General features: G+C 40.0%; 2 protein-coding genes across 5 annotated transcripts in view; one reads left to right on the top strand and one right to left on the bottom strand.

The window, feature by feature from the left end:
* CHRM3 (cholinergic receptor muscarinic 3) overlaps window positions 1-10461 on the top strand; it is a 281911-nt gene extending 271450 nt beyond the window's left edge. For both annotated transcript variants that reach the window (XM_075497394.1, XM_075497395.1), the window contains one exon: window positions 8619-10461. In XM_075497394.1, coding sequence (XP_075353509.1) covers window positions 8619-10440 — 1822 coding nt within the window. In that variant the 3' untranslated portion in view covers window positions 10441-10461. The remainder of the gene's footprint in view (window positions 1-8618) is intronic.
* The window catches only part of GREM2 (gremlin 2, DAN family BMP antagonist), a 562614-nt gene that overhangs the window by 290136 nt on the left and 258792 nt on the right, over window positions 1-13686 (bottom strand). The window lies entirely within an intron of this gene.

The following is a 13686-nucleotide window of genomic DNA, read 5'->3' on the forward strand; positions in this document are numbered from 1 at the left end:
ATGAAATTACTTTCCCAAGAAAAAAACATAGTTTTTGAAAAGACAGAAAATCAAAACTGTGGTTTGAGTTTTTATTTATGTTTTAGTTATGGCTATTTATTTTTCCTCCATGGAAAGGATTTCCAGAAAAAAATGTTTTCAATTTTCTGGTTTCAAGGCCTGACAGCATTTTGTCATTTCATTTTCTTCTTGCAGCCAAATGAAATTTAGAAGAGTGTGTCAGGTGTCAGGTGAGGTTCTTTAAAGCTCAGTGTCCGGGCTCTCTGTCTTCTTGGATGCTTGAAAAACGGTTGTACTGTTTTCCAGTTTTCCCTGGTGGTATATTGTGTCAGTGAGCAAACGGTAAAAGCAAAAATGTGTTTATTTTTATAGCATAATCAAGTGATTACTTTGTTTTAACACAGTTTCATTAAAGATAGTAAAGAGGTTTGCTAATGAAGTCTGTTGTTCCCTGTGAAGGTTCTTAAAGGCTAATACTCACATTACATATGGATTTTAAATGCATGCAAGGATTACTAAATGTAGGACTGGATTACAAATACAGTAAAATTTACTTGTTTTATCTAGCATTGGTAGCAAGCTCCTCTTCATATTAATTTGCTCAAACGTGATTATTTTTATAGAGAAGGATGCCATTTTAGTAAAAGAGGAGAAATTCACGCAGAAGGCTTGAAATTTTTTTTCTCTCTAGGCACATATTTTTCCATGCTTGGTCCAGTTATTCTAGCATTTGACAACCTCTAGGAGGACGCTAGAGTTAAGTGTAAGAATTCCTATTACTTTATTTCACATGATCAACAGTTTAATGTGAGCTTTAAATACCTCTTTGGGAGGATTATCTGTGGAGTCAGTGGACAGTAATAAAGAGATAGCTGAGTGCACAGTGAAATTTTAGGTCATGACTTCGCTTCAACATCGTAATAAATAACAAAATATTAAGCAATACTATGTAAAACAAGTGTATAATTAATACAATATTGAAATGAAGTCTCTAAGATGGATAGCTTTTTACTTAAAGGAAAAAATATACACCTCACGCATAAACGAGATAATTAAATGGCTGGTATTCTTCTTTCATCTCAATCTAATTTCATGTTTAAATTCAACATAGTAACCAGCCCTTCAGCCAAACCTTCCTGTCCCTAGATACCTGCAATGCACAGCATTAAAGTCAGTGGGTTGCTCAAGTGAGTAAAACTCTCAGTATTTGTTTGTAATTCTGGCTCCGTTTGGGACCGCGTGTCTGTTTCCTCCAATATCAATTAGGCAGATGGGATGTGATTTTAATAAAGCTCTCTGAAAGAGAAACTGCCTGGGATTTAAATAATTTCCTTTCTTCATAAGAACACACCTCATAGATTTAACTGTTTGAGCTGGTAGTCAGTATTCGCGCTAATCTTAATTAAGCAAGACCTAATTTGCTCTGGTTTTCAAGCATTCGAAAATCGGAGACACATCCAAGCTCAGGCTTGTGAAGGTTTCACTTGCTCTGTATGAGTTGTTCAGACAATAACCACTAAGTGCATGTGGCCGAGAAAGAAAAGCGCCGTTCCTTCAGCAAGTCTGCGGCTGCTACACCCGATAAACCTTCGCTGCCCTGCGGCCGTATCACAACTGAGAGTAGCAGCTCATTTCTGAAGCTTCTCCCTGGAATCGTTTTAGAGGATTTCAAGATAGGATTATTTTGAAACTAAAAGTCCTGGGATGAATGAGTATTGGGTCACTGAGGCTAAAGAATAAATAAATAATAAATAGCACAGAAGCACTTATTCAGTAAATGTGGATATCTGATAAAATCACTGTCCTTTTAACTATGCAGACTAGGATGTATCTTTGTTCTATATAGCATATTGGGAAAAATTATGCAAGAGGATTATACGGTTCATGTAACAAATTCAATCTTAAATGGAAGTCTTAAGTGCAAGGGATCAGAAATACACATCTGGATTTTTGAAATGGCAATAGACGCAACATGTCGGAGGTTTTTTTTCTTTTCTGGTACTAGTGGTAGCGCAGTATTTCTTCTTACTTTTGTAGCTGTCTAAATAAGCGGATGTTTCCACTGAAATGGCTGGCCATTAAAACATACTAGTATTGAAAGTTACATTTCTACCGTAATATAAAAACCCTCAGTGAAAGGTTCATACTACATGAAGTAAGGTGTTTAGAAATGCAAATACTGTAAAAACAAACACGGTATAAGCAAGCAAGGCCCACGCTGGATGCTGCAGATACAGCCGGGCGGTACGCATGTAAGCCCCTCAGTCCAAGTGAAGGAGATGGCAGGCGTTTGGCAAAAGCTAACTGGCAAATTAAGGCATAAAAGAGGCTCTTCCCGTGGCCCAGCTTTAGATACCGAATTCCCTGGCTGCGTTAGGTGGGCAGGCTCTCTTGCTCCCAGTGCGGCATCCTTACGCGTCCCAGCAGGAACGCCTGGGGTAGCCCGCCCCTGCCTCTCCTCCCGCGGAGGGCTGCTCCCTTCTGCTGGCTGCAGGGCAGCAAGGGAGAGGGCTCAGGTAGTTTGGTGCTGTGCGTTAGGTTCTCTAAACTCTTTCCAAAGTAATGAAAACAACACACACGATTAAAGAAATGAGTTCCTAGTTTGCTCGTGCCAGACCTCACACACTAACAGCAGCAACACAGTAAGCAAATAATAAGCAAATCTAATTCATTAATCGCAAAAGCGATTTTAAAGCACTGACATTATATCTAGGTAATTTTGGTAAGCGTAAGCAAAACATCTTTATGGATGGAAAATGGAAGAGCTTGGGTTGAAGTGTTAGTGGGATATGTTTGACTGAGCTTTATCTATATGAAGTTGATAGCTAATTAGTGAAAGATATAGTCTTTCCTTACAACAATATTTGGAATTATGTGACAAAAGTATGTGTAAATATATCTGCAGATATATGTGTGTGTGTGTATATACACACATACGTGTATATATACACACACACGTGTATATATATTTGCAAATATATACATATACTTTCATCTGCAGATATATACACATACTTTTGTCACATTTTCTATGTGACATTTGTATGTATATGTTCTTATGTGTACATATATATAAAAGTATAAAAGTATATCAGTTACTTGTCTGTATCTACTGTGAAAGTGTAAGTGTCTAGGATATTTCATAATGGGATCGACTTCTATGGCTCTGTATTCTTGTTCTGCAAAGATGCAAAACTATATTGAGTGTAATATATTTCATCATCAGTATAAGTAAGTCATGGTAAATCTGAGGTCCTGTTCAGTGGTAATTACGCTGTGCTTCCTGTTACCACATACACATTCATAAGGAATCCTTTATCTTGTGCTACACTAGCTGCAGGTGATGTGGGCTGCTGTATAATAAATGTAAAATCGTGAATGCTAGTGTGAATACTTGCATCTTCATTTTTTTCATTTCAAGTTTTTAAAATTCTTTATTGTGTTTTGAAAAAAAAAAAAAAACCACTATGTGTGATTTCAAAAATAGGTATATGTAATCTTGGGCATAATTTCAGGAAAACCTTAAAATTCATATCTATTTTTATTTTACCAAATATTAGTTTTGGAACAAAGCTTATGTGCTAGTTTAGGTAAGCACATTAAGCATTCTAAAGGCTTGGTTTCTTTATGTTAGAAAACAGTTTTATAATTCACTGCATGGAGTTCTCTGCTGTTTAGGCTAATGTGTATACAATAGCGATGCAGAGGAAAATGGAAAAATAAGGTAAGCAATTTTCTCGTCTGTGCAAACAGATGGGATGTGAAATTCTTCAATCGTCAAGGCTTGCTGGTTTTGAGCTCCCATACAGCCAAGCCCCCAGAGTGCCGTCTGACTTCCCGGAAAATGCATCTTAGAGCCCTTTAAAGACAGCAAGCAGACAGACTTCTCTGCAAAAATGGAGGTTGTGTGTTTGTGAACAGGAAGGTTTAAGGAAAGGAAAAAATATGGTAAACTGAAATGTGAAGTATTAACAAGACCGCTGAAGTATGAAATAAGCAAAGAGAGAAGAAATGCAGTGAAAATGTGTGACAGAACTGTTTCTACTGCCTATTCTAGTTTACTTTCTGTTTACAGCAATGTGCAATTAATGAGGCTATTCCAAACATTCAGGCTTTTAAATCTGCGTTATGGCCATTTATTGAAATTAGTGACCATTTCCGGAGCCACTTTCTCCTTCCCTTCCAATGGGTCTGAGTGGGATATCTAATATCTCGGTCCCTCCAGTGGAGCAGGGAGCAGAGGTGCGTTGGGAAGGACGTATGTGAAAGTTTGCATAGCCATTGCCTGCACCGTGCCTGCTCTTTTCCTGAATAATGCTGGGAAGTGTGCATTGCCTCTGGTGTTCTCTGGCCTGTACATTTCATAAGCTCTTATTAAAAAGCAGATACAAGAACAAAAAAACCCAAACCACGGTGAATAGCACAGCAGTAATCTTAGGTAAGTAATTATATATTCTTGGGCTAAAAATAGTGTCCTTTGTTACTCCCTGGCTTGAAATCGTAATGTAGTGTATCGTACCAATGATTCGTACGCTCTCATCCTGGGATATAAACGTATAATCACTTCACAGTTTGGTTTGTTTGCCTCACTCAGGCTGTGCTGCACTGTTTGTTTTAGCAAAATATTTGTGGCTGTTTTCCCACTTGGCCGCACATCATTCTCTCTTTGAGCCTGGCTTGCTGGGCAGGTGCTGGCAGGCTGCACTGCAGGGCGTGCTGTCCTTGTTCCGCGGCCCGGGACACCCTCTCCTTCCCTCTAATGCTTCTTAGACAGAAAGCAGAAAACGCCTGGCAGTTTTGGAAAATGATGGGTACCTTAGCTTGCTTTGGCTTCCTCAAAGGAAGAAAATCCAGTTGCGCTGGTCTGGTATGTTATGGTGGTGGTGGTAGTGATAGTTTTTTTCTATGCAGATGAGCATAAGGGTACTACCTTTTTCATGGGATTAAACAGTTCAGTTACAGGAGCTTGTAGAAGAGCCAGAATAACAAGGGTCTGTACTCAGCATCCTGCTAGCACTTCCATTTTATCGAGCAGTCCAGTCAATGCGAGTTTAGGGGTCCCCTTAATGCCTGAGGAGTTTAAAAAGCCGAGTTCCAGCTTGCAGGATTGCACTGGGCAGCAGGGAGCTGTCAGTGGGTTGCTCTCGCTCTCCTCTTCCTCAGTTGCTGGACTGCTGAGGACAGTGCAGGTTTTCATTGAAACAGTGTCTTAGAGAAGTCACTTTGAAGCCCAGGGGTGGCAGAACTGACCTGAGAAAGAAAGGTTCGGTTCCAGCACTTGCTGGGTGCCTGGAAGACTGCAGCTGAAGTACAGTTTTCCCAGGCTTCCTCGTGACGAGTCTTTCGAAGCCCGGCATTTCTGAAAGGATTTATTGGTTAATTTACATTGAAACTCCATTTCAAAGTCTACAATGAAACAGAATTCACAATCAGTTTATGGACTTAGTGCAGCATTTACACATTAATTTTGCAAGATTATTTGTATCTTTTATGTGCTCGTTGTTTTGGACTTCCAAGGCTAACACTTAGGTTGGTTTATGGTTGTGTTATGCAATGAAAATGGGAAGTACTACCAAACTGTCAACTGTTTTTATTTCTCAGTAATACTGTTATTTCTACCGTGACTTCTAAGTGATACTGCTTTTTATTCTAGGCCCTGCAGTGAAAGTTTTATTTGCTTTATCAGTGTCTTCTGCCCGGTCTTTTCTTTTGTATTAGAAGATACCAGCTTGTCTTTTTTTATGAAAAAGCAGCATAACGATATCATTGCCATCTAAACTTACCCGTCAGACTTCTCAATCAACCTTGATTCCTGACTATGTTGGCTGTTACCTTGTCGAGGTTTCACAAGTGTGTGTCTGTGAAGGGGATGCTTTCTGGCTTTCATCCGCTGCTCTCTGTCCCTAATGTCAGTGAAGGAAGGTCTGCAGCCTATAACATTAATCATTTCTGGCATATATTTAGCAAATATCATTATTTCAGATCTCTCTCCTACTATTCTGGTTTTGACCTCATCCTATCTGACAGCTCTGGAAAAGCTGCCTGCTTCCTAAGTAAAACATTGCAAGAAGGATGGTTTCCCACAATCCTGTTTGAGTCAAAGATTTCTCCCCCCCTGTGACTAACCACCCCGGGCCATAAACAGCTGGCAAGAACATCGTCAGCACTTGCTCACAAGTGGACTGTGTTTTTGTCTCACCCACGCATTGGAAGGGGCAAGCCAAACTTGAATGCTGCTTCGCCGTCTTCTTCGAAGGAGAACGTTATTGTACATTGGGTTTCCACGGGCCATCATTTGTAATTTTTGAGTATGTGGCATCTCCATTTTTATAGACATGCAAATGAACATTGTCTTTGGACAAGGCAAAGGAGTGAGCTGGTATGAGTGTGCCTGAGGGGGTATGAATGAAAGCAAGAGCGTGCTTCTCATCCAGACCTCTGCTTGCCTTTTTGCAAATGACTTTCTGCAGCCTTTCATTTCATGAGTGTAGGTGGGATGAGTCTCTCTCTCTCGCAGTGCAGATTTGACTTCTGCAGCTTCTTTGAAACAGTATGCTAGGGATCGGTGAGGACATGTTGCTGTATGCTTGGTGGCCTCAACTACACCAGCTCCACAGTCCGTAGTATATCCTGAGGAAGAAAAAAAAGAAATATGTTGTGTCCCACAGCTTCTCTAATAGACGGCAAGGACATGGTGAAATTTTTTCAGCAAAGTTCACTTAGATTTTCTTGGGAAAGGAACAATTAAAATGGTAAAAAATATTGAAAATTGTGAAGGAGCAGCTTAACAAATTTTCAGAATGTCTGTTTGCCTTCTATTTCATGCAAAACTGCACATTTCTTTCATATGAACTTTGCAAAGAAAAGAAAACTTGGAATGTCAAAGTTTTTTGATAAAAGATAATTTTATTTTCAACCTACTTTGATTTTAAGAAAATCAAAGTTATCAATGTTATTTTACAGTTTATTAAATTCGTAACATTTTTATTTTTAGAAATTGTTTGAGTTGCCCCAAATATCCAATCTTTCTATCAGGAAAAGAGTTAAATTTAACTGTGTGATTTCCCAGAGCAATATTTACTGTTGTTATTATTATGTTCACGTCCTGTCTGATATGATGATGAATGCATTAAAAGTGGATTGAGTTAGATTAGGATAAAGCAGCATCATTGTAACCTTTTCTTCCTATTAATAAAGAGAAAAATTAATATCTCATTTACACTAGATATCAAAATATGGGGGGTGTGTTAATTATTGTGCATATGGTAAGGGAAGGAATTGTTGGTCTGTTTACTGCATATGTCATAGAAGCTGCACCATTTAAAATCACATAATGTCTTATGGCTTGCTAACAAAACCAAGTACAGTTCAAGGGAAAACAGAATTTAGAAATTAATTAAAGAACCAAAACAAAAACCTCCTCTTTTGGGTAAATATTTTGTGTAACACCAATGCATTGTGATACTCATTAGTATCTCATGCCATAACATATTGAGTCTGGAAGGATTCACAGTTAGAAAACAAACAAACATTTCTCTTTGACAGCATATTTTGTTTAACATTTACTATCAGTGACGGATTTTGCATCAGAATTCTTGCTGCTTGATAACTGATTTATTACAATGAATCTAGTCAGTTGACCACAGAAGTTAATAAAATAAGGGAAATGCAAATTCCTATACTGAGCATGTCTTCATTTTACATAAGTACTTGGGGAAAAGGATTAAGGCTTAATTATGAATCCCTTTCATGCTTTTTTCCTCTTTTCCTAAAGTGTTTAATGATTGCTTTGACATACATCGGCCAAACATTTCTTCCTGACACTAGAGACCATATTTTCAATAGAACTTTTAACATGTTTTGCCCCAAAGACATTTTGAAGTCATTAGATGTACAAAGCCCTTAGTACAAGTATAAAAATGTGCATGAAAAATGAATAGTGGCATATGCAAAAAGTGCTAATGAGAACTTTTAGTGCCTTTATCAGGTAGCTGAAATGTTGACAAAAATGAAAGGGTCTTTGCAGCCTCACGGGTTAGAGTAGCTTGACACAGTGAAATGATGCTGGCTTGTATCTCTATAGTTGAAGGAAAGGCAGAACAATATTTTTGTTTGTCATTAGCTGTGGCTGGAGGCAGCAGAGGCTGGGGCTGTGTTTTGCTAGTGCCAGGTTAGCACTGGGGGCCAGCATTGATTCCAACTTGGAGGATTTGTGGCTGCACGTGTCTGGCTTTTAGTTTTTGAAGGCTCCAGGATAGTGGGCCGTTGAGATGTAGAGTTCAGGGGAGATCTGTCAGGGAGCGTTTTAATTAAGAGCTAGAGTTAGGGGGCATTTTAATACTACTGTGGGTTCAAATTCTCCTGGGATTTTGGTTCTTCTGTGACTGAATGTTTTTAAGGAAACAGTATGTGATTACTACAAAGAGCTCAGATTAATCACAGCTGTAAACTGAGTACCACTACATACACATCTGACTTGGAATGTGTCACAGGCAGCTCGGCTTTTAAAGACATCTTTCAGAGTGCCGAAGGGATTTTATGTACGAATATGCGGACAATTATCTATTTACCATCTTCACCTGTTCACTTGTTTTTTGTTTGTTTTTTCCCTGCTGCAGACTATGTCAGAGAGCCACAATGATCATGCAAAATAACAGTTCAGCCTCGCCCCTCTTTTCAAATGTGAGCTCCTTCTGGAAGAGAGATTCACCTGGACCGGGACTCCTGGATGAAGCAGCGTCGCTCATTGGCAGCTATGATTTCCCTCAGACCACAGAGAGTTTTCCCTTCCCCACTGTGGAATCGACAAACATGTCCCTAAATGCCACAAGCAAAGACCCTCTGGGTGGACACGCTGTCTGGCAAGTAGTTTTGATTGCTTTCCTCACTGGGATCCTTGCGCTGGTGACCATCATAGGAAACATCCTAGTGATTGTTGCATTTAAGGTTAACAAACAACTGAAAACGGTCAACAACTACTTCTTGTTGAGTCTTGCGTGTGCAGATTTGATCATCGGTGTTATTTCCATGAATCTTTACACCACATACATCATCATGGACCACTGGGCTTTGGGAAACTTGGCCTGTGATCTTTGGCTCTCCATTGACTATGTCGCCAGTAATGCCTCTGTCATGAATCTCCTTGTCATAAGTTTTGACCGGTATTTTTCCATCACTAGGCCGCTTACGTACAGAGCCAAACGAACAACCAAAAGGGCTGGGGTGATGATTGGTTTAGCATGGATCATCTCTTTTGTTCTTTGGGCTCCTGCCATCTTGTTCTGGCAGTATTTTGTTGGGGAGAGGACTGTACCTCCTGATGAATGTTTCATCCAGTTTCTAAGTGAACCTATCATCACTTTTGGCACTGCCATAGCTGCCTTTTACTTGCCAGTCACCATTATGAGTATTTTGTATTGGAGGATCTACAAGGAGACCGAGAAACGCACCAAAGAGTTAGCAGGGCTACAGGCTTCGGGCAGTGAAGCAGAGGCAGCACGTTTCGTGCACCAGACAGGCAGCTCCCGGAGCTGCAGCAGCTACGAGCTGCAACGGCAGAGCATGAAACGCTCCACCCGAAGGAAGTACAGACGCTGCCACTTCTGGCTCACAATGAAGAGCTGGGAGCCCAATGCAGACCAGGGGGACCAAGAGCACAGCAGCAGCGACAGCTGGAACAACAATGATGCTGCTGCCTCCCTTGAAAATTCAGCCTCCTCTGACGAAGAAGACATCGCTGCAGAGACCAGAGCCATCTATTCAATCGTGCTGAAGCTTCCTGGTCACAGCGCCATCCTCAATTCCACAAAACTACCCTCCTCGGAAGATTTGCATGAGTCAGGGGATGAACTGCAGAAATCCGACACGGAGTCGAAGGAAAAGAAACCTAAAAAACTGCACCCTCCCAAAAGTGTTCAGGACGGTGGAAATTTCCAAAAGAGCTTTTCTAAGCTTCCAATTCAGCCAGGGTCAGCAGAGACAACCACAGCTTCTGATGGCATCTCATCAGTGACCAAGACATCTGCAGCCCTGCCCTTGTCCTTCAAGGAAGCAACCCTGGCAAAAAAGTTTGCCTTGAAGACCAGAAGTCAGATCACAAAGCGAAAACGAATGTCACTTATCAAAGAAAAGAAAGCGGCACAGACACTCAGTGCCATTTTGTTTGCCTTCATCATTACCTGGACCCCATATAACATCATGGTTCTGGTGAACACCTTTTGCAGCTGTATCCCCAAAACTTTCTGGAACCTGGGGTACTGGCTTTGCTACATCAATAGCACAGTGAACCCCGTGTGCTATGCACTGTGTAACAAAACGTTCAGAAACACTTTCAAGATGCTACTGCTGTGCCAGTGTGACAAACGAAAACGACGCAAACAGCAGTATCAGCAAAGGCAGTCCGTCATTTTTCATAAGCGGATCCCTAGGGAGGCTTCATAGAATAGTATTTTTTAAACAATTAAAAAAAATAACGAAGGGGGAATGGGACGGCATGGGACGGGACAGGATGGGACGAGATGGGACGGGACGGGATAGGAAGGGATGGGACGGGACGGGACGGGATAGGAAGGGATGGGACGGGATGGGTTGGGGGGGGAGGGTGGTTCCAGGGTGCTGATTCAAACATTTAAACATCAAGACGTGAAAGCAGCTGCCAGGCGTATGTATCCTTTTAATAAATCCAGTTTAATATAAAAATCAAGTCTGCATTCAGCAAAAACTAACAAACTTCAACGTTTTTACTAAGGAGTGAAAGACTTAATAAAGTTTTCCTACAAATTTGCAAGAAGCTGTATAGCAATTATAAACCCATTACTGATCTGCCCAGCTCTTTGATTATAATCAACTCTGGGATCTCAGGTAAGCACATCTAGCTAGCCCATCTCTTCTGTTTCCAAGGAATCCAACAACTTTCAATTCAAGTCACATACAGATGTAGCAAGCTGGCGAAACAGGATTATGAAATTATTTGAGACACTGTATAGGTTGCAAAATTGCTTCTTGTTGTCCAGGTAGAGCTTCCTGTCTACTTCTCTTCTGGTGTATTGTTAATTGTACCCCTGATTCCTGATTGCCAAGTTATCTATGTGTGCAGCTCATGTTATATATATGTGTGTGTGTGAGTGTGTATGTATGCACAACATACATTCACACCTCCAAAATACACACATACCAGGAAAGAGGTGATCTATTGTTCTAGGTTTTACAGGGCCCCCCATCACAATTACATGTGAGTGAAATTAAAAAAAAAACACTTCAGAAAATCATATTACAAATATATATCTCATCATTTGCCACCTGAAATTCAAGTTTATCTTTGAAACCAAAACATGGTGTCCACATTTCAAACGGAGAGAACCAAAGCGTAGCCTGTGAGCCTAGCAGTCTACAGAATTTTATAATGGGGCACACGCCCAGTAAAACCTTGATCTTGAGCACAGTACCTCTCCCCAAAGTTATCACACCTCTTTAAAAGATACGAAGGTGAAAGGAATGGAAGGCTACGTTCAGGGCAGAGTATGCAGTTACCTTTGTAGGGCGTAGGATGGCGAAAGCCCACCTCCGGGCTGCAGAGCGCTGATGCTCAGGAACCAGGCGGGCGCAGCCATTAGCAGGAGCCCCGTTTCGTGCTCGGGCGGCTACGCTGCTCGCGGGGCACGCACGGACGCTGCGGCGCCTTGTCCTGAGTTGCACCGTGTGGAGCCACCGCCCTTCTCGGAGCCAGCGCAGCTCCAGGGCCCAGTGTCCGCACAGCTTCCAGGGAAAGTCCGAGTTGTCATTGTCCCTGTTAACTTGGTGGAGCCCCCCGGCTTGCACTCTCTGCCCAGGAGGGCCTCAGATGCAAAAGATTTGCGTAAAAGAAATGCTTTATTTTTGCACGTGAAGGATGCTCACTAAAAAGGGTCTCTTTTCCAGAATCTGTTTTAAAAATCGTTAGGAGAAGTGCACCTAGATCTGTTTAATGCCAGGTTATTCGGCGTTGCGAAACATGTGGGTATTGCCAATTTGTAACCTGGTGATTTTTTATAAAGACAATTTTAAAAGGGCTTTAATATTTATAGCTTAGACATGACCAGTATTTCCTGGTATTTGTGATGTGGTCTGCACCAAACACGGTTTATAAAAGTCAGAGATCCCCTGGGGAAAGGATTGTACTTTAAACTATTGTTCTAAATCTGATTTAGTTACATGTTGAAAGATAATTTTGTATTCTCCTTTGAACTGACCAAACCTTTTTTTTATTGCTTAGGCTCTTATTTTGCTGAAAATAAAACAAAACAAATATCTTCTTTTACAAAGGGGCATCAGTGTTGCGAACACAGAACTGATGTAAAAGCTGCTTTTGTATTCAGTGTGAGATGGTGTTTACAGATGATTTTGACAACAGTGGAAATATATTAAATGGTGTCTGTGTATCTGAACTATTTAATTTTGTGTTATGTTCATATGAAGAAATATTTATACATACTTCACCAAATGTTTTATTTAATGTTGATAAATATTGCTCTTCAGTCTTCAGCTGTAGCGTCCTTTTAAAGTGATTCATAAAGGTCTGCTTGAGAAATGAATAGAGTATACCTAGCTTTCTTGTCACTAAAACAAATACTCTTGACATACAAATCTTTCTTTTGTATGAGTTGTTTAAAATGTCTACCTAAAGGTAAGCTTGTAGATGATATTGCAAGTCTACTGCAAGTACAAGTGTAGTATAAAACATGACAAAAAGTTAAAGCTTCATCTATATGTCACAAGTGCATTTTGAGCTAAAGATGCCCAGAATTGGTTTACCAGTCTGGTAGCCACATACAACCAAAGACTTATAAGGCACCCATGTTGCAGAGAAAATTAATGACCTTTATTTATAGAAAGAAGCATATATTTGAAATATATTCATTACTCAAGTTGACCTAACTAACGTTTTAACATTTAAATATATATCTATATCTATATATATTGCCATATTATTATCTTCTGATATCTAGAGTAGTGCTGTGCCCCTAATACACAAAATGTGAGAGCACGTAAGGAAGCCAGAGTTCATCAGGGGGATTTATGGTATATTAGATTTGATTTTACAATGGGAAACTATTATTTTTAATGAAGGTAAGCTTCCTTGAAAGCGGCTGTCACCACTGTTTACATAATAGGAAGAGTTAAACCCTTGGATTGTTTTAACAGAGAAATAAACAACCTGTCTTTTGATGTGTGAACAGGCTTTAAAATGTTATTTACAGGCATCATAAAATGTGTATGTATACACATATTGTAGCATAGATCAATTTAGTTACTATTTATTTAATGGAATATGCACTATAAAATATTAAGAATTTGGCTGTGTTACAAGTACAGTGGGGATCAAATTAATTTGTATTTTATATGTCTATGTGTTTGCTTTAAACCCATGCACACACAAAAATTTTAGCTATATGCACAAGTGGATATATTATTTATGAACACAAGCGCACATGATAGGTTGCAGAAGAAGAACAATGCAAGACCAAAAGGTACAATCTGACACAGCACTACTTATAAAAAGTACAAACGATGTAATATTTCATCTGTTTTGAGGGAAATTAAGTCAGAAACATGACAGAAAACGTCATTCTGAGGGCAGACAAACAGCTCAGTCCCATTAACAGTCCTCACACAGAAAGCTCATTTTTCAGAGACCAAACGTCATCCCCA

The sequence above is a fragment of the Mycteria americana genome, chromosome 3 (genome assembly GCF_035582795.1).
Source record: "Mycteria americana isolate JAX WOST 10 ecotype Jacksonville Zoo and Gardens chromosome 3, USCA_MyAme_1.0, whole genome shotgun sequence".
Classification (NCBI taxonomy): Eukaryota; Metazoa; Chordata; class Aves; order Ciconiiformes; family Ciconiidae; genus Mycteria; species Mycteria americana.